This window comes from Suncus etruscus, chromosome 10, assembly GCF_024139225.1.
Source record: "Suncus etruscus isolate mSunEtr1 chromosome 10, mSunEtr1.pri.cur, whole genome shotgun sequence".
Classification (NCBI taxonomy): domain Eukaryota; kingdom Metazoa; phylum Chordata; class Mammalia; order Eulipotyphla; family Soricidae; genus Suncus; species Suncus etruscus.
This window is the reverse complement of record NC_064857.1, coordinates 8,131,207-8,155,359: the sequence shown is the minus strand read 5'-3', so window position 1 is coordinate 8,155,359 and position 24,153 is coordinate 8,131,207. Positions and strand designations below refer to the sequence as shown.

At 35.5% G+C, this 24,153-nt stretch overlaps 1 protein-coding gene across 1 annotated transcript in view; it reads left to right on the top strand.

The window, feature by feature from the left end:
- Positions 1–578: 578 nt before the first annotated feature.
- The window catches only part of NECAB1 (N-terminal EF-hand calcium binding protein 1), a 186,159-nt gene continuing 162,584 nt past the window's right edge, over positions 579–24,153 (top strand). The window contains exons 1-2 of the mRNA XM_049782416.1: positions 579–591; positions 1,335–1,443. Of these exons, the coding sequence (XP_049638373.1) occupies positions 579–591; positions 1,335–1,443 (122 nt within the window). The remainder of the gene's footprint in view (positions 592–1,334; positions 1,444–24,153) is intronic.

Sequence of the window (24,153 nt, the reverse complement as noted above, 5' to 3'; positions counted from 1 at the left end):
GGTTTAAGCTCTGGCACTGCCAGGAGTGATCCAGAAGTTAACCCTGTTCTTTGTTGAGTGTAGCTCAAAAATAATTTTAAAAAAATGAAATCACTTAAGCACATTTTAAATGATAGAACTTTTATATACCAATTTAAAAAATCAAGGATTGGTCTTCTTTTGCCTTTTATGTTACCTGTCTGTGTAAGGAAAATCACATAGGTGTTAAAGACCCAGAGTTATTGGGGGCCAGAGGAATAGTAAAACAGGTAAGGGCATTTAACCTAGGTCTGTCCCAAGTCGGCTGCTTATAAGGCAATACTCTACCTCTGTGTTATTGCTCTGGCCCCTGTATATGGTATTTAGAATAAATGCATGAAGAAATGAGGAGAATGAAAGTGAGGAGAATGAAAGAAATTAAGTGGAGGAGGAGAAACACAAATATGAAATAACGGGGGCCAAGAACCAAGTCGTTTCAGGTGCCTTTGTGTAGTTAAAAAAGACTGAACTAAATGTCCAAGCCACAGTCAACAATGATGACATCATGAGACCCAAAGTTTAACCATCCAAACTTAAAATGAGCCTATTATACTGGAAGGATGGGGACAGGAAGTAATGGCACGGGATGGACTCTGGGAACATTGATAAAGAGAGATTGACATAGAAGGTGGGATTGGTGCTGAAATATTGTATGTCTGAAACTTAACTATGAACAACTTTGTAAATCACAATGTTTTAAATAAAATAGACCTATATTTGTCTTTAAGAACATTCATTTGTGGGCAACAGAGATGACTTAATGGGTTGGATTACTGTTTTGTACTTGATTTCAACTACCAGCACTCTATAGTCCCCCAAGTGGACCCTAGATTACTGAGCCAGGAGTAGTTCATTGTTGTTTATGTTCCTCTCCAACAAATTATACAGCAAAGGAGCATACATAATCTGCTGAAATATAATAGCAATTCCACACTCTGTAACAACCTTTCTAAATACACTTAACAATCCTGGAGAACTGTATCTGGAAGTAAAATACTAACTAATTGTATATTTCTTGGACTTTTATTTTGCTATATATAGTTTTGGAATGGCCAGTGTATTGAATGTTTATGATTTAAAAATAACCAAAAATATTCTAAGCTACATAGGCATTTTATCATATGGACATATTATCTATTAACTTTAATGTATATTAAATTTTGTATGATTAATACTTTGAATCATTATTTTTGAATAAATAGGTGCACAAATTAACCTGCACACAGATACAAGAAAAGTTTTGAAAAATGATTTTAAAGATAAAATAATGAACCATTTTAAAATGATTTGCTTCTCTTCTGCTTATGTAATTTCAGATGATGGAAAACTGTCGTTTGAAGAATTTAAAGCCTATTTTGCAGATGGTGTCCTAAGTGGAGAAGAATTACATGAGCTCTTCCATACCATTGATACTCACAATACCAAGTAAGGAACTTTTTCGATATTGGATTTCTGAACAAGGTAGAATATGACTAAGTAGATGGCAATGAAGGAGAGGAGAAAAGTTCTGAAATAGATCCCCTATATAATTGAAAGACTTTTAAAAATGGAATATTGAAGTTGAAAACGATCTTCTACAGGGAATTATTTGAAAATAATTTTGATGGATGGCCAGATTGGTGGCACAAGCAGTAAGGTCAGTTTGATCCCCTAGCATCCCAAATGGTCTCCCAAGCCAGAAGTGATTTCTGAGTGCATAGCCAGGAGTAACCCCTGAGAGTCACCAGGTGTGGCCCCCAAAAACAAACAAAAAATTTTTGATGGAAAATGAGACAGAAGCCTAAATAATACATACTTTACATTTTGTATGTATTATTTGTTACTTTTTTAAAAAGAAGTTATTCTTCTTAGATTGTAGCTCAGGTTGTTTCACTTAACAATTGTCCTCAGGTCATTGTTGAATTAATATAACATAATAAGACATTGTAGTTCCTATCTGGAAAATTTTATGTGCTAAATCCCCAGTTATTATTACCTAAGGAATGCAGGGCATAGAATTTTCTCTAAATTGCCTGTGCATACAGGGATCGAATTTACACATGCATATCTCCCTTTTGCAGGAATATAAGATTTGTAAAGTTTTTGTTATAGTCTTATGTAATGCAAATAAGTAAAATAATGAGAAATTTTGTGTATTGAACAGTAGAAGTGTAGTGCTTGATTTGAATAAATGATCCAAATCACATTCTTCATGCTATATACCATTTATACCATGATTTGAGACCTGTTAGATAGACTACTGCTAATAAAAAAGTCCATCATGATCTAGGCGATATGTTGAGATGGTTCAAAGTACTTAGCGAGCACCCCAAGAAAATGCTTTGGACAGTCTGCCCAGATGTTTTCCTGAGGCAAACTAGTAAGACAAATGCAAAGATTAAAACAACTTACTCAAGGATGTGACTACTTAAAAACAAACAAATCAGATTATAAATTTGACTGCTATTGGGTTTCACCTCCCATCTGAAATGTTTTGTGCTGTGAAAAAATATTAGCAGATAAGAGCGTAAAAAATTCCATGCTATTCAATAAATTTAAACATGTCAAGTTCATAGTAGGAACTGAAAACTCATTGTGGAATCAGTGTATAGTTTATAGATTCTGTAACTAGCATTTCATTCAAATATGATAAGTGTTTTGATTTAAGGGGATACCTAGGACATAAAGGAACTATGAAATGGCAGAGTGAAGTCCTTCATATGGTAGACTCAGGAAATATTTCTTAAATTGCTGGCAGCTATCTTTAAAGGAGACTGATTAAAGGACTTGATTAAGTCAAGAAATGAATGGGGAAATATTTCAAATCAGAGGAGAAAGCATAAGGCAAATCCTGGAAGTTGGAGGTGAATGGATATATAAAGTATTTTCTCAATACCAAAGGAATAAGTATAATCCTTAGAAAAATAAAAGACATTTGTGAAATGATTCTCAGAGACAAAATAGAGGAGGACTGGAGGGTCCAGCTCACGACATGGGGCTCACCACAGAGAATGATGGGTGCAATCACAGAGATAATTACACTGAGAACCATCATAATAAAATGTGACTGAATGAGGGAGGTAGAAAGCCTGTCTAGAGTAGAGGCAGATATGGGATGGAGAAGAGGGACACTTGGGACATTGGTGATGGGAATATTTGTTGAAGAAGAAGAAGAAGAAGAAGAAGAAGAAGAAGAAGAAGAAGAAGAAGAAGAAGAAGAAGAAGAAGAAGAAGAAGAAGAAGAAGAAGAAGAAGAAGAAGAAGAAGAAGAAGAAGAAGAGGAAGAAGAAGAAGAAGAAGAAGAAGAAGAAAGAAGAAGAAGAAGAAGAAGAAGAAGAAGAAGAAGAAGAAGAAGAAGAAGAAGAAGAAGAAGAAGAAGAAGAAGAAGAAGAAGAAATGTCCAACTACTGATGAATGGATCAAAAAAAATGACAGAACTAAATAAAAAAAAAAAAGAATAATCCTGAGGGAAAAAGAACAGAAAAGGAGGAATTTTAATCCTGGAATTGCAAAAGTATTTCGACATTGGCACCTCCTCCAGGGGAAACTATTAAGGAACTTAAGCTATGTGTCTGCATTGAAGGATAATGTTAAGGGGCTTGAAGTTAGAAAAAGATGACAGATATTAGCAAATCTATAAATTGATGTCAGACAATAATATTTATGTAGGAAATAAAAGGAGGTCATGTTGTAACATTCTGAAAAATGAAAGTTGAATGAATAAAAATGATTTGAGTCTGCCTTTAAGGTTCAGATGTTGACATTACAATGTTAGTAGTTTGTCAGGCATGTTGATTTTTCTTGTTAATGTTCGACACTATCCAGTCATAGTTCTTGAACTGTGTGACAGATATTTTTAAATACGCATTTTCTGATTTAATGGAAAATAAAGTTTCAATAGGTCTTGTTATGATTTGCTACATAATATGTGTATTTTATTGACGTCCCTTGGCAGGCATAGCATTCGTTTATATAAACGTTAAAGATTTATAGCAGTGAATCATATAAAAGCATATAATAATATTTACCAACATCTGCATGTATATTAGTGACAAATGTTTTCTCTGATAATTATAGTGTTCAAATTAATTTTATTTGGAGATCAAATTTACTAGAAGTACTGAATTATAGACATAAAATTCTTTTTTAAAGACAATGTCAATTGCTGGAGGGATATGTCAGAGGGTAGAACTCTTGCATTAGGGGCCGGAGAGATAGCATGGAAGTAAGGTGTTTGTTTTTCATGCAGAAGGTCATTAGTTCCAATCCCGGCATCCTATATGGTCCCCCACGCCTGCCAGGAGCTATTTCTGAGTTTAGACCAGGAGTAACCCCTGGTGTGACCCAAAAACCAAACTAAACCAAACCAAACCGAAACAAAACAAAAAAAAGAAGTCTTGCATTAGATGAAACAGCCCTAGTTCACTCTCTAGAATTGTATATGGTCCACTGAAAACATCGGTAGTGATCTCTGAGATCAGAGCACAGAGTAGTAAGCCCTGGGTACTGCCAGATGTACGCCAAATATTCACCCTATCTCCTAAAATAAAAAAAAAACATATTGGTGTTAATGTTTGATCTTCAAAGGACACTAATTTAGACACTGTAATAGAAATTTCATATTTTTTTGTTTTGAACAGTTTTAACTTTTACTTTGCATAAGTATTAATTGTTTTAGTGATTGCTCTGTACTCTCCCATCCACCTATCTTCTGAGAAAATATGCTATATTCTACTCAATATTCCAATAACTGTTATTTGATTAAGATAAAGGCTTGGCCAGAAGGCACCATTTAATACAGAGGCTGGACCCATAATGGTTCCACTTGTATCATAATTTTAGTATGCAACAGAGTCAGGAACCTAGAATGTTCCCTGAGGCCCCCAAGATTGCCCTTCCTGATACCTGCTGATTTGATTTAGCCATAGAGTCATCTTGTCATTCCTCTCTCAGAACTCTGCACTTCCTTGTTTATTTACATAACATTCTGTTCCTTGCAGTAGTATATTCTAACAGTATTATCTTAACTCCTTACTCCTGTCTATGGAAACTCAGTTCTCTTTGTCATAAATATACTTGTTAGCAGACTTGTTTCCTTGGAGAAGGTACGCTTGTCTGTGTTGTGAGAAGGTACACTTGTTTGCATTGTCAAACCTTATTTCATGTCTGAAAAGTGACATGTCTACTCTGACAATATTTGTGGAAAAAAATGGTGAGAACATGTTTTGGTAGTAAAGATTTCTCCTCAAAAATTGTTCTTAAATTAGGGCTGAAGTGATAGTGCAGTGGTAGGGCATTTGCCTTGCATGCAGATAACCTAGAATGGACCTGGTTAGATCCCCGGAGTCCCATATGGTCCCCCAAGCCAGGAGTGATTTCTGAGCTCAGAGCCAGGAGTAATCCCTGAGCATCACCAGGTGTGGCCCAAAATCCAAATTATACTACTTTATACCATGGACCTGTCATCCTGGACCTCATCTTTATTGCCTTTGGTTTATTACCATACTATCTTTGTTTCCACAAATGAGTAGGTTCATTCTATGTCTAGTCCTTTCTCTTTGACTCATTTTACTCATTTTTCTCAACATAATATGGATATTCCTAAAAAAATCTAGAATTTGAGCTTCCATCTGACCTAGCAATGCCTTTTCTTTTGGTGGGATTATTGGTATTTTTGTTGCTGAAATTTATCATTTCTATATACATTTTGGATGTTAATCTTTTATCTTGTGTACTGTGTTCAAATATTTATCCCAATTGGTAGGGTGTCCTTTTTCAAACCTGAGTGTCATTTACCATGCAAAAACTTTTGAATTTCATATAGTCTGACTTACTTGTTATTGTTTTCATTACCCTTGCCAGGTGAAATCAAGTCAGTGAAAATATATTTGAGTTTCAAATCTCAGTGACTTCTGTGTTATCATCAATGTATTTTATTATTTCTGGTCTAATTTCTTGGCTCATTAATTCCCTTGAATGAATATTTATATAGGATGCTATATATGAATACAGTTTCTAATTTTTTTGCAATTGGTCATCGAATTTTCCTAACATCATTTCCTGGAGACTTTCCTTGCTCCACTTTATGTTCTTAGCTTCTTTGTCATAGACTAATTGCTCATATATCTGAGTGCTTATTAAATCTAATTGGACTATCAGTTGTAATGCTTTAATCTGACATTTTATCCTTATTCCAATACCTTGTGTTTAGTTTACTTCGATTATTTTTCTCAGGATGGCCTTGACTATTCATGAGGCTTTAAGCTTTTATATACATTTTAATATAGAAAATTTAGTATATAAAGTTCTGTGCACAATTTCCATACAAATTTATGAATTGTAATAGGTTGTTTGTAAATGAACAAGTCCATAGAGCTGTGTGATGATTTTTAAAATTAGGTTTTGGAACGGATTTCAAAACTAATTGTTTTCAATGCATAAGTTTCAGGTATATATGATTAATGTAACTATATTCCCACCACTGAATATCTAATCATCATATATCACCAACCAATCTACCCCAAAAATATTTTGCTTGCTTAAAAATTTGGCCACAGCCAGAATATTCAGGGTTTTCTCTGTTTCTGGATTTAGAGATTACTTTTTGGGGGCTTCTCAGGGGTACATCTGGGGTGTCAGGGATGGAATCCAGGTTTGTATGTGCAGGGCATAAGCCCTACCTGCTGTACTGTCTCCTGGGTCTCCTAAAGCAGTTTGGACAAGTAAAGCATATTATAATAGCCCCTCCACATATATCTAGATAGTGTTCATAATTTCCGAAACAAATTCTATGTTTTTTTACCTTTCTATTCATTTCTTTGTTCTTTCATTAAAAAAAAATCAAAATGTATATTTGAAAAATGATACACACATTGTCCTGGAGCTACTGTCTTTTTTAATAACTACTAAGAACTATTTTCTATCCTGGATGCAAATATAATATAACAGACAGAAAAAGAAATATATGTACATTCATAGGAATTTATATTTTGAGACATACAAAATACTTTTGTATGTGACTATTATTTTTTTTTTTTTGTTTTGATTTTTGGGCCACACCCGTTTGACGCTCAGGGGTTACTCCTGGCTATGCGCTCAGAAATCGCTCCTGGCTTGGGGGGACCATATGGGACACCGGGGGATCGAACCGCGGTCCGTCCTACGCTAGCGCTTGCAAGGCAGACACCTTAACTCTAGCGCCACCTTCCCGGCCCCAAATTTTTTCTTTCTTTTTTTGGTTTTTGGGCCACACCCAGTAACGCTCAGGGGTTACTCCTGGCTATGTGCTCAGAAGTTGCTCCTGGCTTGGGGGACCATATGGGACACCGGGGGATCGAACCGCGGTCCGTCCAAGGTTAGCGCAGGCAAGGCAGGCACCTTACCTTTAGCGCCACCGCCCGGCCCCGGTATGTGACTATTATTAATGTTTGAAATAGTTTTAAGTTTGAAACACAGAGGCTATTTTTATTCTATTTTATTCTATTTTAAGGCTAACTTTCCAACCAGAAGTCTCTGTTTTTTTCTTTGTTTTGTTTTGTTTGTTTTTGGGTTCAACCGGTGGTGCTCAGGCTTTGCTCCTGGCTCTATGCTCAGAAATTGCTCCTGGCAGACTCGGGGGACCATATGGGATCCTGAGATTCGAACCACCATTCGTCCTGGATTGGCTGCGTGCAAGGCAAATGCCCTACCTCTGTGCTGTCTCTCCGGCCCCATAAAGAAGTCTCTCTATATTAAAGAATGTGCTTAGGGAGATATAATTTTAGCTGCCAGCCTGTGTGTTTGCAAGTTTAAGCCCTCCCCCAATTGTATTACTAAAGCTTTAATAAGAATTCTAAGAGTCCTATGAATTCTTTGATTGGAAATTTAAGATGATGAGTGTTTTGTCAGAAATTTCATGTCTAACATATAAATGTCAGAAGTTATTTAGAAATTATTATTATTATTAGAAATTATTAATTATTATTAGAAGTTATTACAAAATTTTGTAATAAAAAAAATGAAGCCTCAACTGATGGTAGGAGGCATTTGTGGATGTCAGAAGTTCAGCATTTTCCCATCTATTAAAAAGTCATTATTTACAAAATCAATATATTTTCTTTTTTTTTGAATATTTGGAAAAATTATATGAGATTTATCTTGAATGATTTGAGTATGGAACATGAAACAAGAGATCATCTTATTTGGAGAGATTACAATAGGATATGTACTTATAAGGGGAAAGTATCAAATGAATATTGGGGACAGAATATAGAGGGTAGGGCATTTTTTTCATGAAACAACCTATATTTAATCTTTATCACCCCATTTGGTCCCTTAAACTTACCAAGAGTGATGATCCCAAGGTCAAAATACCAGGAGTAAGTCCTGAGCAAAACCAGCTATGGCCTAAAAATCAAATAAGTAAATAAATAAATGTAAGTTGGAAAAAAATGCTGAAAAATTTAAATTTACAAGCTTTAAAAATGTACATTTTTAATAGACCACACTATTAAGAAAATGTAATGTTCACCTTATGAATTTTCATGATTTCCCCAATTTTTGTCAAGTTTCATTTTAATTCTTCCCAGGTCAAATATATTTACTCTTTTTCTTAAAATTAAAAATGTTAATGCCTCATTATTCTTTCATTTATTCAATTGTGTTCAGTTTTGCAGAAATGCAGGAATTGAATCCTTGGCCTCATGTATGTAAAATCTACAGTCTACAATGAGCTATAGTCCATGCTCTTAATTATTTTAATTAGCCTTGTTCTGTCTCTTCCAACTTTTTTTAATAGGAAAGAGCATCTGCTTTGATTTAAGAGAATAAATCATATTTATAGTCCAGAGGTTTGCTGTTTTGTAAAAACATCCACCATAGGCAAGAGGTCCCATCAGCTCTGGCTTTTTTTCATTGTTTCTCACATGTGCTATTCAGGGTGAAATAGGTTGGCACTTCAGTCGAACCCAAGTATCTTCTTTTTGGCTTTCTTTTTCTTTTGATCATTTTTCTTCACACATTTTAGAAACCTCTCATGGCTCTTAAGAGTCTTTCACGTGTTCCATTAAAAGCACAGATGTACTAAGGTCCCAGTATGTGCCCAGAAGTAGGGACAAGAATGAAGAACCACAGGAGAGTCAAAGATTTGACTCAGATCCGTAAGAAGAGGAAGGAATGTTGGAACCTGAGTTCTGAACAAGGAGGGACACCATTTTGTAAAGGCCACATGGTTCTTAGGTTCTGAGCAGGGAGAGATGCCATTTTGTAAGAACCACCTGGTGTAAGCCACATACTAGGTCTTCACAAGCCTATTTCCATAAGACATAGACCCTGCCCTAAGATACCTGGCCATACCAAGGTAGCCTATCAGGGAAGGACAAGGGAGCAGTAGGAAAGGTACCTCTAGACAATAGCCAGTCATTTAAAAAATTATCAGAAAGCTGGAACCTCCCTATCTCTTCTCTATATAATCTTCCTCATGACCTTGAGTGGGGCTCATCTTCTTCGGGGAGATGGCTGGCCAGTATGGGGGTCTTGTTGGCAGATGGATTAAAGTATTATTAAACGTAGGAAAAAAAGAGCTTAGATATGAATTGTATTGGCAAGGATCTTGTTTTGTTTACAACAAATTCAGTGACCTACTGCGTTACATCATAGATTTAGTTTTGCCATAAATCTATTCCTTTCTGAATGGTGTTCATCCCCCTTATAGCTACAGTATCATTTTTGTTTGTTTGTTTGTTTGTTTGTTTGGGGATTTACCCAGTTATGCTCAGGGGATTTTCCTGGCTCTGCCTTCATGAATCACTCTGGTCTGTGCTCTGGGGACTGTAGGGATGCTGGGGATCGAACCCAGACTGGCAGTATGTTAAGAGAGCACCATGTCTACTGTACTATCTCTCTGACCCAATATCATTTTTTATGTGTATCCATCCATGCTTTCTAAAGTTTTGAAGAACCTATCAAGTGCCTCTCCAACTTTCCTCCATGGTGCCCATTTTGACACTTTCCTGAAAACAGCGATTCCAGCCAAAAGAATGTTTGTTAAGTAATTTTAAATATTTAATTCTAATTTTGTGAAAAGAAATCATTATTTAGGAAAGAATACTGGATTCCTTAGCTTTTAAATTTGAGTTTTTGAAGTCCAGACTTAACCAAAATAAATGCCCTACTTTGGTGCCTTACAAATTAGAATCACCAAACAGAACAGCATAGATAGAAGAGAAATTGTTAGATTAAGGGGAATCTTCTATGGTTCAACAAAAGTCTTCTTATTTTTCACTTAGAGAAAAACAGGAGTAAATCACCATAACTCTTAAGGTATTAAGGTATTAGCTGGCACCTAGGTAGAGGGAAGCCAAAATGAATCTCAGTATACTGTACTTTGGAGTTCCAGATTACTAATAGACCAAATGGTAGGCTAGATGGAAGTATGGCTTTAATGTCAGGGAGAAAAAATGTGTGGGAAAGTTTTCAGGGCCTATAAATGGGGCCTTAACTAGAGATGAAGCGCTAATGTCATCAGGTGAAGTATTATTTGTTCTAGGCTAAAAATATTTTCAAGTGCTGAAAGCTGTGATTTCAACCCTCTACTTGCTAAATTACTGAAGTTCATGAAAGTGACAGAAATATCTCCAGGGGCTGAGCGATAGCACAGCAGCAGGTGTTTGTCTTGAATGTGGCCAACCCAGGACGACCTGGATTCCATCCCTGGCATCCCATATGGTCCCCTGAACCTACCAGGAGCTATTTCTGAGCACAGAGCCAGAAGAGCAACCCCTGAGCACCACTCGATGTGGGGACAAAAAAGAAAAAAGAAAAAGAAATCTCTTCAACTATTAAAAGATCATGGTGCATACTGAGTCAGTTCTGAAAACTTAAAAAACTTTTTGTTTAGTTAAAAATTTTCTCCTTTAACACTTACCTTTTATTCTTCTGCTTATTGGGATTATGCTGGATACAAATATTTTATATTTTGGGGGTCTTTTGGGGGATTTTTTCTTTTTTTCTTTTTGTTATTTTTGGGTCACACCTGGCAGCGCTCAGGGGTTACTCCTGGCTCCATGCTCAGAAATCGCTCCTGGCAGGCTCTGGGGACCATATGGGATGCCGGGATTTGAACCAATGACCTTCTGCATGAAAGGCAAATGTCTTACCTTCGTGCTATCTCTCCGGTCCCAGGATACAAATATTTTAGCACAAGTCTTTTTAATGTTTGAAGGAAGTTTTTATATACCATTGATGAAAATAGCCTACATAATAGTTGGAGAATAATTATAATAATAAGGTGTAGAACCTATATTGAAGACCTTTGGATTATTTGCTGATATTTTAAAAACTATATATCTTACATTTCTTTATAACATTTATATTCTAAAGTTTGAAGCTTTGGTTAATAGTCCTTATCTCCTCTGAGATGTTTACACTTTCAGACATGCTTAATTTTGGTTATTTGGGCCAACTCAACAGTATTCAAGAACATACTTCTTTCTTTGTGCTCAGGAATCATTCCAGGTGGTATTCAGAAAACTACAGGTGATATTGGCAATCAAATTGGGGTTGGCTTTGGGCGAGGCAAGCACCTTAACACCTGTACTATCAGCATATTGTTGAAAGTAGAAATATAAAAAGAGTTTAGAAAGTCTACACTGCATTGTTACTGAAAAGTTCCAATAGTGGAAAGAGAACACCCTATAAATATTATCTATTCCATATTCAACTGAAATTGAAGACTAGAAAGGCAGAACCAAAACCCAAGTCCCTAGAGGTTCTATTGGCAGGCTATAATAGCAGGTTTTAGGCATAACAAATAGGGCATGACTGAGCAGTACATAGTCCAGAACTCAGAAAAGAGGAATAAAAATGTGGGTCCAGCTAAATGACAAAGAGTCAAGTGGACATGGATATCTAAAGCAATTTTTCTCAACCTTTGTCCAGCTCTGGCTTTCTTCAAACTTTGTTATCTTCTTGTGGTGCCCCCATCCTACATGTTAGTCTCCTAGTCTCATAGTATGCCTCCTAAGTATGCTATATATATATATATATATATATATATATATATGTATATATATATATATATATATATATATATATATATATATATATATATATATATTTGGATCTATCTAACAGTCTCAGAGGAAGTCATATTGTTCCCATTTGAGACACATTGGTCTACACGCAGTGGTCGGCAACCTGCGGCTCGCGAGCCACATGTGGCTCTTTCCACTTTTAATTCGGCTCTTCTGTGTGCCAGACCACCGCTCCAGGAGTCAGGACTCTGCTCCTAGCCTCTGTCAGTGCGCGTCCTGTGTGGCTCTCAAATTAAATTTCAATCGTGGTTTTGGCGAGATTAGGCTCAGTTAAAAAAAAAAGGTTGCCAACCACTGGTCTAGAGTATAGCAGGCTTAAATGCACAAGGCAAGTAAATGGGCCTCGGTTAAGCTTTAGCAATGAATAGATGAAGGAACTCTGTCATAAAAATGTTGCACATATTGAGACAAATCTTGGATTTGCTATCAGCAAACTAGTCAAAAAGCAATCTATATGGAGCAATTCTTTCTGTTCCAAAACATAGCTGTAAGAACTATGCACCATCTCGGCTTCTGTTTAAGCATTAAGTGGCTTCTGTTTAGGCATTAAGTAGCTTCCTTAAAGCCAACAGAGAGTCAAAGGAATTTTCTATTTTTTAAAGAGGCCCAAGTTAACTGATCCTTTGTGCCCAACGATTGAAGTTAGTGTTTGCACACTGAATGAAGCATTGAGAGTGGCTGTGATGCTAAGGAAGAAGAAACAATATTCTTTTAATGGGTTTTTCATGATTTCCCCTAGGCTAGGTCTGGCCAAATTCCCAGCAGAGCAAAAGATAATGTAAGTCAGACTTTAGGTTGTGAGGGACAGAAACATAAATTAAATTGACTTAAAGTAATAATTACCTCGATCATTGACCTGAAAAAATCTGAGATAAAGTGATTTGGTTTGTACTCAGACGGGAGAGTTTCTTTGAGTCACAGTTCTCTTAGAAAAAAATCTCTTGCTGAGATTTTAGGTTGGTTATTTAAAGTTCAGGGTTCATATTGTTTCGAGCTTGACTAATTCCTACAGACTATTTTTATTTTCTAAGAATCCTAGCAAAATTTGGGCTTGGATCCCATGCATGATCTCTGAAAATCACTCTTTTTAGAAACAGTATGAAAGGGAACCTGACTGCTGATAATGTTTTGGCCCTGTGTTCCTTCCAGATTTTTTTTTTTTTTTTTTTTGGTTTTTGGGCCACACCCGGTAACGCTCAGGGGTTACTCCTGGCTATGTGCTCAGAAGTTGCTCCTGGCTTGGGGGACCATATGGGACACCGGGGGATCGAACTGCGGTCCGTCCAAGGCTAGCGCAGGCAAGGCAGGCACCTTACCTTTAGCGCCACCGCCCGGCCTGTTCCTTCCAGATTTATCTTCATGAACTACCCAACCTTAGGTTGACTTAGTGAATAAAACCTCATCTTTATTCCCTTAAATTTTCACAGTATTCACCTACCTAGCTTGTAATTTGTACTCTACGAAGTTTTCACACATCATATTTTTCTTGTTTCTTTTTTCTTTTTCACCATCCCCATTGGCGATCAAGTCTTAACACCTGTTTCTATACTCAGGGGTCATTCTTGGTGGTGCTTAGGGGACCATATGTGGGACTGAGGATACAAATAAGTGTCAGCTGCACACATGGCAAGCACTTTAACCCTGTATTATCTCTCTTATCTGTCCTTGTCTTAAAGAATTGAAAATTGAGAAAAACTATGACTATAACCAAGAGAAATATTAATTATATCTTATAGTTTCTGTTATTCATCCCACTTGGACATTAGATCTGAACTAATCTGTTGAATTTCCCTTGAATGTACTCATTTTGGCATGTGCCTTACAAATTAATAATTTCTGAAGTCCACTTACATTCTTTGTGTATTTCTAGATCGTAAGGAAATGGAATAAAACAGACTGGTTCCTGATAATTTGTTTTTAAAATGCTTTTCTTTCCTGTAAAGTTATTTCATGGTCAACATCATTATGCTTTCCTATATTTTTTTCCTAAATTCCTATAGTTTGCATTGTTGATAAAAAGAATTCTCCCATTGAGTAAGGATTAAACAAATAAGGATTAAACAAGCTCTCCTTTAAAGGTAATATGGGCAGGTATTTGTTTACAAAGGATTGAGTTTATCTGAGGGCTACCTAAAATCAAATCTCAGATTTTTTTTTTTTTTTTACTGTCAATGCTATTTCAGGAAACTCTGATATTTAGCTATTGAATTTCATGAGCTGGAAACAAAATATTTTTAAGACCAGTTTTAAACTTCACTTTCAGGTATTTTATTCTTGGTAGAAAGTTGGTGAATTCTCTTTAGCAGTAAAATATATTTGGATGTACAGTATAGAGGTAATTGCTTTAATTGCTGTCTTTATCTCTTCTCTTTTTAAATCCATTATGTAGGATTCTTACATGTGGGAGTTGCCACATTGTACCAATGTTAACTTTTTCCTCTGTGGACATTATTTCCATTCTTTGTGCATTTCTTTCTTCTACCTACTTTTATTTCCACTTTTGGACTTGTCCTCCAACCACCTCTATTCTGTCACTCAACATTGGCTTTACTCTCTCCATTGTTCCTTAGAAAGCTGCAGAATTTTGCTGCTGCTTATAATCATTTCTATTAAAGAACATTGCTCTAAGACTTTTTCAGGTTTGTATTTTTCATCTTATAAGGATAATTATTTTCTGGGTGTAATTTATTATTTTAATAATGAACTTGTAATCTTTATTGAACTCTCTTAACTGTTGTGACACATTTACTAATGTGAAGCAAAATTGATTACTACTCAAAGAGAAAAATTGTCTACTGGAGAATTCAGATGAATAATTTATTCAGTAGTAGCATTGTTCTTTTTTCTTTGTCTTGATAGTATCCACCAAGTGTATGAAGTCAAACCAGTAAAATTTAGATCCTTGTTTTGTTTGTTTTATGAAAAATGTCACTTTGGGGACCATTTCTGCTCTATTCTATGTGCTATGTCCAAATACAATCAAGTATGTCCTTTTTTTCCTTGATCCTATTCATACTGTGAATGAATATTTCTCCATTATCTCTACCACTGTTGGAGCTCAGAGCTTCTCTCTTATACAAAGACATATATGCAGGGAAACCACACAGCTGTGTTATCTTCAAGAAAGGTCAGTTAGGTGGAACAATAATTTTTTTTCTCTATGACACCTCAAGACTTATGAATTCTTGAAATAAATACAAATTACAAAAATAAAAACTAAAAATATCCCCCAAACCCAAATGAAAACAAACATGAAAGTCATTGCAACACAGTTTTCTTAATATAAAAGTACTTGAGATAATCATCCACAACATTGAGTTACCACATTTCTATTTATATTGTTATGCTTTATTTATATCACCTAAATAGTTACATCTGGATATTTCTATTGACATTTTGTCTACATTATTCTCAGAGAACTATTTTCTCTTGACTTTTATATTTCCCCATTCTTACCTATCACATGCCCTTCCCCACCATTCACTTTATTTCTTTTCTTATCATTCTCCAAATTTCTAAAATTATTCTTTATGCTTTCATACATCATCTTTATTTATTTTTTATTTCTCTCTTCTCAAATAAAAATGTAACTATACATCATATTCTTTTATTATCAATCCACAGGATAATCAGATTGTTATATGAGTTTATAAAAGTTTTTCAACATTACAAAATTTATAAAAGTGTCACAAGGCTCTAATAATGACTGCTGGTAAACAAAAGAAATTTTAAGATTATAAATTTGCTGTAGAAAAGATAAAAACAATTACATTTTTTCTTTAGAACTTTTACCTTGAATAAAATATCCCCCTATATAAAAATAAAAAAGCTTGCTCTTGTTAGAATTAGATTATCTTTTTTTGTTTGTTTGTTTCCTTTTCAAATCCAAAAATTTGCATAACTACATGAGGGCTTTTCTTTGTACCATGTGACATTCAATCACAGCAGATTAGAAATTTTTCTTTTTTTTAAAGCAGTCTTAAAATGGGACATCTGTAGAGAGGTGTATTGGTATCTCCTCCTGAGATCTGTGGAACAGACACAACCTTTGGGAGGAAGGAAAATGGGGAAAGGAACTGGGCAGAGTGGGAGGGGGGGTGGGCAGGACAGGGGCACTGACTGTGCAGTGAAACTGAGCAAGATCATGAGAAGTATTATCTCTAAGTGCTTTAAGATAAGATGCAGAAAAGCTAGTCAAAGGTAATTACTCTATCCTGAGCAGCCTCCCCCCATTTATTTTCTTTTTCTTTGTTTTTTTTTTTTTTTTTTAAATTGGTGTGGTTTTGTTTTTTGTCTTTGTCTTTTTCTTTCTTCTCTTACATTTAAATTTTTAGCTTCTACACAGGGGCTCATACTTGCTTTCTTTTCTTTTCTTTTTTTTTTTTTTTTTTTTATTTTCAACAGAACCATCGAACACAAATCAGCTTATTTTTACTCATAAATTGAGGGGGGGGAAAGTGGATGGTACCAGGGCAAGCAGTCTCACAAACATTGGGTGTAAATAAAAATGGCCAGACCTAAATACCAAACCCAAAGTCAACCACAACAGAATCAAGACCCCCAATCTACAACAAATTATATATAAAAGGAACCTGTTACACTAGCAGTTCAGGGGGCAAAGTAGGGAGGTGTGGGAGGTGTGGGAGGCATGCTGGAAATGGGGTGGAGGGAGGACAACACTGGTGGTGGGAATAGCCCTACTTCACTGTCATTATTTACCTTAAATATAACCATGAAAGCCTTGTAATTCACATTGGTCAAAATAAAAAAAAATTAAATTAAGATGAGATGCAGAAGCAGATCATAATGTGGCTGGTCCAGCTCTATGCATACAGTATCTTTAAATTATATGACATCACTGTGACTGCTAGTGGCTTCTTATGTCCAGATTCAAATCAGCCCCTTTGGAACAGGGAAACTATTCACACTAACAATTGCTCTACTATATTCTATAAGTTTTTAGTTCTTTGATAGCTATAGGAAAGGGATTTTGATATAAAAAAGATTACTAAGTCACTTTTTTTGGTGACTTCTAGAGTGTACACCTGATTGATTCACCTTACTCTTCATGTCAAAGATCAGTTCTTTTAACTAAACAAAAATAACCTGACTCTTCTGTTGGTGATGAATTGGTTTTGGACTCCCAATTAAACTTATATAGTACAAAAAATTATTTCTCCTTTGAAATAGTTATCTGCACTGATAAACTAAAAGCCAGGAAATGTACAGGTAAATTAAAAAAGAAAAGCTTAATCGCTAAAAGCATGTTCAACTGAAGAATTTTCTTTGTCTTAATAGGGTTCCTGGGATGGCATTTATATGTAAAACAGTTTTCAATGCTTAAAAAGAAACCCTGTCGCATAGAATGAGATTCTCTTTCCTTATCCTAAAAGGGTTCTCAGTTGAAAATAATAAACTAATGAGCAAGAGCATTTAGCAATTAACTCAAATATAATAAGAAGGAAGCTAAATATGGGCATCAGATTAGCATATTCTTGACACAACTGCTAATAGGGTTGATGATTTAATTTTATTTGAATTTTTTTCTTGGGAATTTATTTTATTGGAATTTAGATTCAAAGCAAAGATTCTGAATAATTAAAAATCTACCTGTGGAAGGCTATGAGGATTTTGATCATTTGCATTAATAATTAATAATAATATCTTCCATCTGTCTATTTCCACTGCCAACAGGTTGAGGTTAATAGAGACTTGAGATTGGCATTCTTCACTCTTTCTTTTTGAATTGTGAATAGCTTTCAAATGGAAATTCTGATTGTCAAACTTGACGTCTATTACTTGAGATGAGTTTGCTACCTCTAGGCAATTATTCATCTTCCCTTACTTGTTCATTTATTTATTCAATAAGTATTTATCAACCATCTACATTAATAGTGTGTATTATGAATAAATTACTAAATATTACTTATATTTGTGGAATTTCTACATATTAATGAATAGAAAATTATTTTCTAAATATATATGGAAAGCTGAAGGATAATTTTTATTTTTGCAAAAGAACCCTCAATGGCTCTTCTTTCCTAATTGAGAAGTGAAAAATCACTTTTATTCACTAATATTTTCTTTAACCAAGAACTTTCCAATAGTTAATTTTTTGTATAAAATAAAATGTAATGTGTTTTTTCATTCTGGGGAAAGATACCCCGAGTGGATTTGCTGCATCCTATAAAAGCTGTTCCTGAGTTTACTGAGAATACTGTTTTAATAGGGATTAAATCAGATAACATTCCAACCAATAGTGGATTAGAATTCCTTTTTCACAACACTACCAACCAAGTTGTTCCCAGGATTTTTATGTGAATATCCTATTTGAATAAAAATTTGCTAGAATGCTAGCAGAAGATGAACTATTTTTAAGAATAATTTCCCCAAATTAGAAACTCATGAGTATTATTTTACAAGCAAATAACTTTGTTTTACTTTAGCCAATGGTCAACCATTTAAGGGCATAATATAGATAGGAAAATGAATGAAATATTATTATTTGGAAAATAATAGATCAATAGACTCTGAATCAGGAGAATTTCCATCTGACCTTAAATTTTAAAATCGGAGGAGATAAAATGAAATTGTGTCTACTTTTATAATTTGACAGTAACTATTAGTGTTATAACATTGTCTTTCAAAGCTCATGATAGAAATTTCCCTTCCACAATCATAGACCACACAAGAAGAACCTGTTCATGATTTATTATTTAAAGCCCTTTTTGTTTTACAAGACTTCTTAAAATGGAGTAGCATGAATCATTGGCAATTTAATATTTAAGATGAATACATAGGTGAAGATGCTGCCTATTTTTATTTTGGTGAAAAATGAGGAAAGATGGTTAATATATTATCTAATATACTCAATACTGTGTCAAAAGAGCAAAGAACCAATTACACAGGTTTCATCTTCTTTTTTAATTTCTAAATCAATTAACTCATCAACATAACCTTTTATAACCTACATTTTATTAATATAGCAAAAAATGTAATGAATCATTTAAAACATTACTACAAAATACATTGAAGGTATTTTTGGGACTTCTAAGGGAGAGGATCCTAGAGATTAGGGAGAATAAATATCCATTATGGTTAAACACTAAATCTTTAGTTATAGTAGAGGTATACTACAGTGAGTAATGCACTTGCTTTCTATTCAATAGACCCAGGTTCGATCCTCATCATCTGACATGGTGTCCTGAATACCTTTAGGAGTGATCTCTCAGCACAGATCCAAGAGTAAGACCTGAGTACTGTTAGATGTGGTGCGAACACTCGCCTCTTCCAAATAAATAAATTAAAAGGGGCTGGAGAGAAAGTGCATCAGAGAGGGTGCTTTGCCTTACACATAATTGAAACTAGTTGATACTTGGCTTTAAAATCACCCGTATTTTAAAATCAACCCTGGGTGAATGAGTCTGAAGAAGGGTCACGCATGAAATAATCCAAACCAGGTTTAGGGTGTAACACTATGGCAATTTTCTACCTCATATGGAGAGGTTGCTGCCTGCTAGAACTGATTTTATTCAGAACAGAGAATACCCCACCTCCGAGTGGGGGTGGGTAAGAGCAGTCCCTCCCAGTTTTACATGTAAGACAGTCTGATTTTGGGGATAAAACCAAGTTGTAAACAGAGACAAAAGAATCAGGGATGATCTTTGTTTTGGGTAAAATAAGGTGTAATCTAACACCTAGCACCCCAGAAATGATTCCTGAATGCAGTCAGGAGTAATCCCTAAGCACTGGTGAATGTGTCCCCACCAAAAACAAAATGAAGAATAAGAATATTAACACAGTTGTCAACCCTTGTTTGAGATTACATTTTGCCAATAGAAACTAGATTTATTATTTTTGTTTTATTTTGTTTTATTTTTTGGGGGGGAAGGGGCACACCCTGTGATGTTCCGGGGTTACTCCTGGATATGCGCTTAGAAATCGCTCCTAGCTTGGGAATTCATATGGGACACTGGAGGATCGAACTGTGGTTCATTCTAGGTTAGCGCATGCAAGGCAAATGCCCTACCGCTTGTGCCACCACTCCGGCCCCTGGGTTTATTATTCTTTATGCAAAGAGTTGCTGAGTGCCTACTATGAGCCAGGTATTGTTTGGGGGTATTAGGGGGATAATGGTGAAAAGGAATTTCTGATGAACAGAGTGTCTAGAAAGTAATAATTTGTTAATTATGTCAGAGAAATATGGCTACAATAGGACTAAGCATGAAAAAGTCACTTTTATTTTTATTGTATTTATTTATTATTATTTGGGGCCACACCTGGCAGTTCTCAGGGCATATTCCTTACTCTGTGCTCAGGGAACACTCCTGATAGTGCTCAGGCGTCTGACCAAATATGAGTACCAAGGATTGAACCCAGGTGCATGCAAGGAAAAAAAAAAACAACCTTATTTCTGCACTTTCTGTAGTCTGGAAAAGTAATTTTTACATAGAGTCAAATACATCAACCAAGAAGAGTTGTGTATGTGGGTGGAAATGGAGACAAGAGGTTTCCAGTCAGACATGTATTTGAAAGTCTTTAGGTGAGAAAAATGTGACAGTTGGAGAAAACTGAAGACATTCAGTTTATCTGTAGCTTTGAAAGGATAATGGTGAAAGAGCCCAGAGAAGCAAACCAGAAAACACGTGTGAAAGATTCTGGGAACCTTGGAGTTTCTGAAACAAACATAGAAGTGACTACATTAATTTATCTCTTAAAATGCATTGCTGGGTGATCTCAAGTTTGGATACAGAAAGGTCAATGTAGAGATAACCTGGGAAAAATTTTTTTATTTGATTCACATTTTGAATTTAAAAAATATATTTATTTATTTTGACATTTTGGGGTCATACTGGGTGGTATTCAGGGCTTCTAGTTGTGCACTCAGGGATCAATTCTTGTGGGCTCAAGGATCTATATGAAGTGCCAGGGATTGATCCCAGGTTGGCTTTATGCCAGGGAATCACTCTATGCACTCTACTATTGCTCCAGCCATTGAATTGCATTTTGAAAGTCAATACCTCATATTTTCAAATTAGCTTAAATATTTATAATCTGGAAATATTTTAGTTGCTAATGACTCTGATAGGCGAAGTATTATTAATGGTTAGCATTTATAAAACATTTGCCAGGTTTTAGACTCTATTTTAATTGCTTTCCGCTCAATAACCTACAATTGAGCCCATTTTACACATGAGGGAACTGAAATACAGATTAGTTCTTTCAAAGTCACACAGAGAAAAAGGAGGTGAACTTGGACAACCAGATTCTTAGCTTTTCTTTCTCCAGCCTCCTACTGTAGAGAACATGGCAGAGCCATCATCTTCTTACTGTTTCTGAAGGCCCTGACCAAGTCAAATTTTCAGTGCTCTGCTATCATAGAATGTTAAGTGGAGCTAATATTATTTTCGAGCAAAAAATTTGCAAAAGCTCTTGAAACAAATATGAAGAAGCAGTTTAGTCTGCCAGATGAGGAAGGTGTTATGTAAATGTGTGACGTTTTTTGATTTGAGCATAGCACTTTTTTTAGTGCAGTCACAATGAAGCAAATAGCATTGCTTATTCTTCTATTCTGCATCAGAACACTGGGAAACATCTTGGTGTCTGTGAAGCAATGCTCTTTGTCTGTTCTTATCACATTGTCCTAGTTCTTCTTTGGAGGATATTGCTGGTCTTTGGGTAGAGGTAGCATTGCCTTCAATCAATGGAAATCTAATGGTTCAAAAGCTTTTCCTGGAGCTGGAGAGAGTACAACAGGTAAAGCTCTTGATTTGCGTACAGTTAACCTGGATTCAATCCCCAGAACCTCCGCAGAAGTGCTGAGAGCACAGAGCACAGAGCCAGGAGTAAGCACTCAAGTGGGTGTAACCCAAAGCAACCAAAAACAACAAAAAAGCTTGGCCAGAAAAGAACAAAGTGGTACAGATCAACCTAACAATTTAGTGACTAAAGCACATTATTAAAATGTAGTTAAATAAAATAACCAACATTGAATCAAGAGTCCATTAAGGGGTTTTTATTGAGAACCTTAAAAATGTGAATTCCAGTTTCCAGGAATAACTTTTCTTCTACGCATGTCTCAGAATGCAGCACTGCTTAGAAAAATGGGCTTTCTGTGCAAAAGAAGATGAACACACAAGGAGTTCAAAGGAACTAGACCTCAATAAGAAGAGAATATTGGAAGCTAATGAAGATTTTGGGTATCTTCTCAATGTTTAATTTCTTCACAGTAAAAAAAAAAAAAAAAAAAAAAAGAAAGTTCTATTTAAAGAAACTTTATCTGCTCATTCCTTTCATTATTGTTGCTGATGTTTTTAGTGTTCTCACCCTGGATGGGACACTTGCACACTCAAAAATGTTTTCACCAAAGGCTGTACTCCTTTAATCATGGTGTCTGTGCATGGACTCACCAGAGATTGTGCGTCCTGGCAATGGAGCCCATAAATCTTTTAGCTGTAATTCTTAGCTATCGTGCTCAGACCAAGCCTTTATTCTTAATATGGTGCCCATAAACACTGCTGTGGGACAACCAGAAATCACCTATTGCCAGATGAGTGTGCCAGGATCAGCACATGTGGTGACATCAGGGATAGAACTCATGTCTATATGCTGCAAAGCCATTCTTCTTGGCCTTATATGCATATACTTTCACCATTTTAATTGACTTATAATACTATTCATGGTAGAGTTTCATGTATACAGTATTAACAAATTCTTGACAGTGAGGCACCTGGTGGTGCTCAGGGCTCACTCCTGGCTCTGTGATCAGGAGAGCATATGGAGTGTTGAAGATTGAACCAAGGAGAGATGCGTGCAAGGGAACCCTATCTTCTGTATCATCTCTTAGACACCTTATCACATATTATTAGTTGTGATATGGTATGACAGCTCAGAAATTTAAAAATCTGATTTGTAGAGGAATTTTTAAAGACAGAGAGCATGAAAATAGGACAGACCTGAGAAGTAATTTGGAACCTTCAATAATGAGACGTGTGTGTGTCTGTGTGTTGTGTCTGTGTGCAATTCTATACAAATTAGACACTGAGGCCAGAAGAAATCTCTCCTCATCTTTGACCTAAGAGACCAACTTTTGTCTTTGGTTTTGAAGTTGCATCCTACACAAATTATGTGAACACCAAATTGCTGTGATATTGCCTTATTTAAAAAAATGTTTTAATCATTTTTGCATCCCTTAATGATAAGCTCTGGGAAAGAGGGAGAACTGGTTAACTGAATCTCATACTGCAGAGACAATCTATTTGCAAGGAAATTATCAGCAGGCTCTTAATGGCCTGCCTGTGTGGGTGGGCTTTGGGGTTGTTATTCACTGTTTGTTTTATGTGGGCTGAAGCAGCTTGTCAACTAGAATTCTTTGCTCTTTAAATGAGTCTTGGACTGTCTGGCCTTGCATGTGCATGATTAAAACCTTTTTACATTTTTTAAACATTTTATTTATTGTAAGAGTCTCATACTCTTTAAATTAAGCTAGTAGGGAAGACAGTGTATTTTATTTATTTTTTATTTTAGAAGTTATATTACTATAGTGGAAGTGACGTAATTATGGTCATGTCAATGTTTATAGTGTGATATATATTTACTGCACACAACTATGCCAAAAAGCCTATGATTCTCCATCAATATGTTCATGTTACTTCTAATTCATCTCTTTATACCCATCCTCCTTCCATTGTTATTCTGTTTTGTAATCCAAGTCAAAAGGCCTCTCTTTATTTGATGCTGTCTGTTTCACTGATTTTTGTCTTACCATATCACAAATGAGTTAAATAATCTGGTGATGGAAATTGCTATCTATTTTTATTAATTTAAAATATCAATCTGATCATAAAGGCTTATTAATTGTAGACAGATTTTAAAACACTAAAAAACTCCAAGGTCAGAGATAGTATAGTGGGTCCAGAGTCAATCTGGGTTCAATTTTGGCACCCTCTATGTTCCCCTAAGCGCCACCAGGAGTGATGCCATGCCTATAGAGCCAGGAATAAGCCTTGATCACCACTAGATGTGATTTAAAAACAAAACAAAGCAAAGCACAATAAAACATTTTTAAAGGCTGAGTTAACAACAC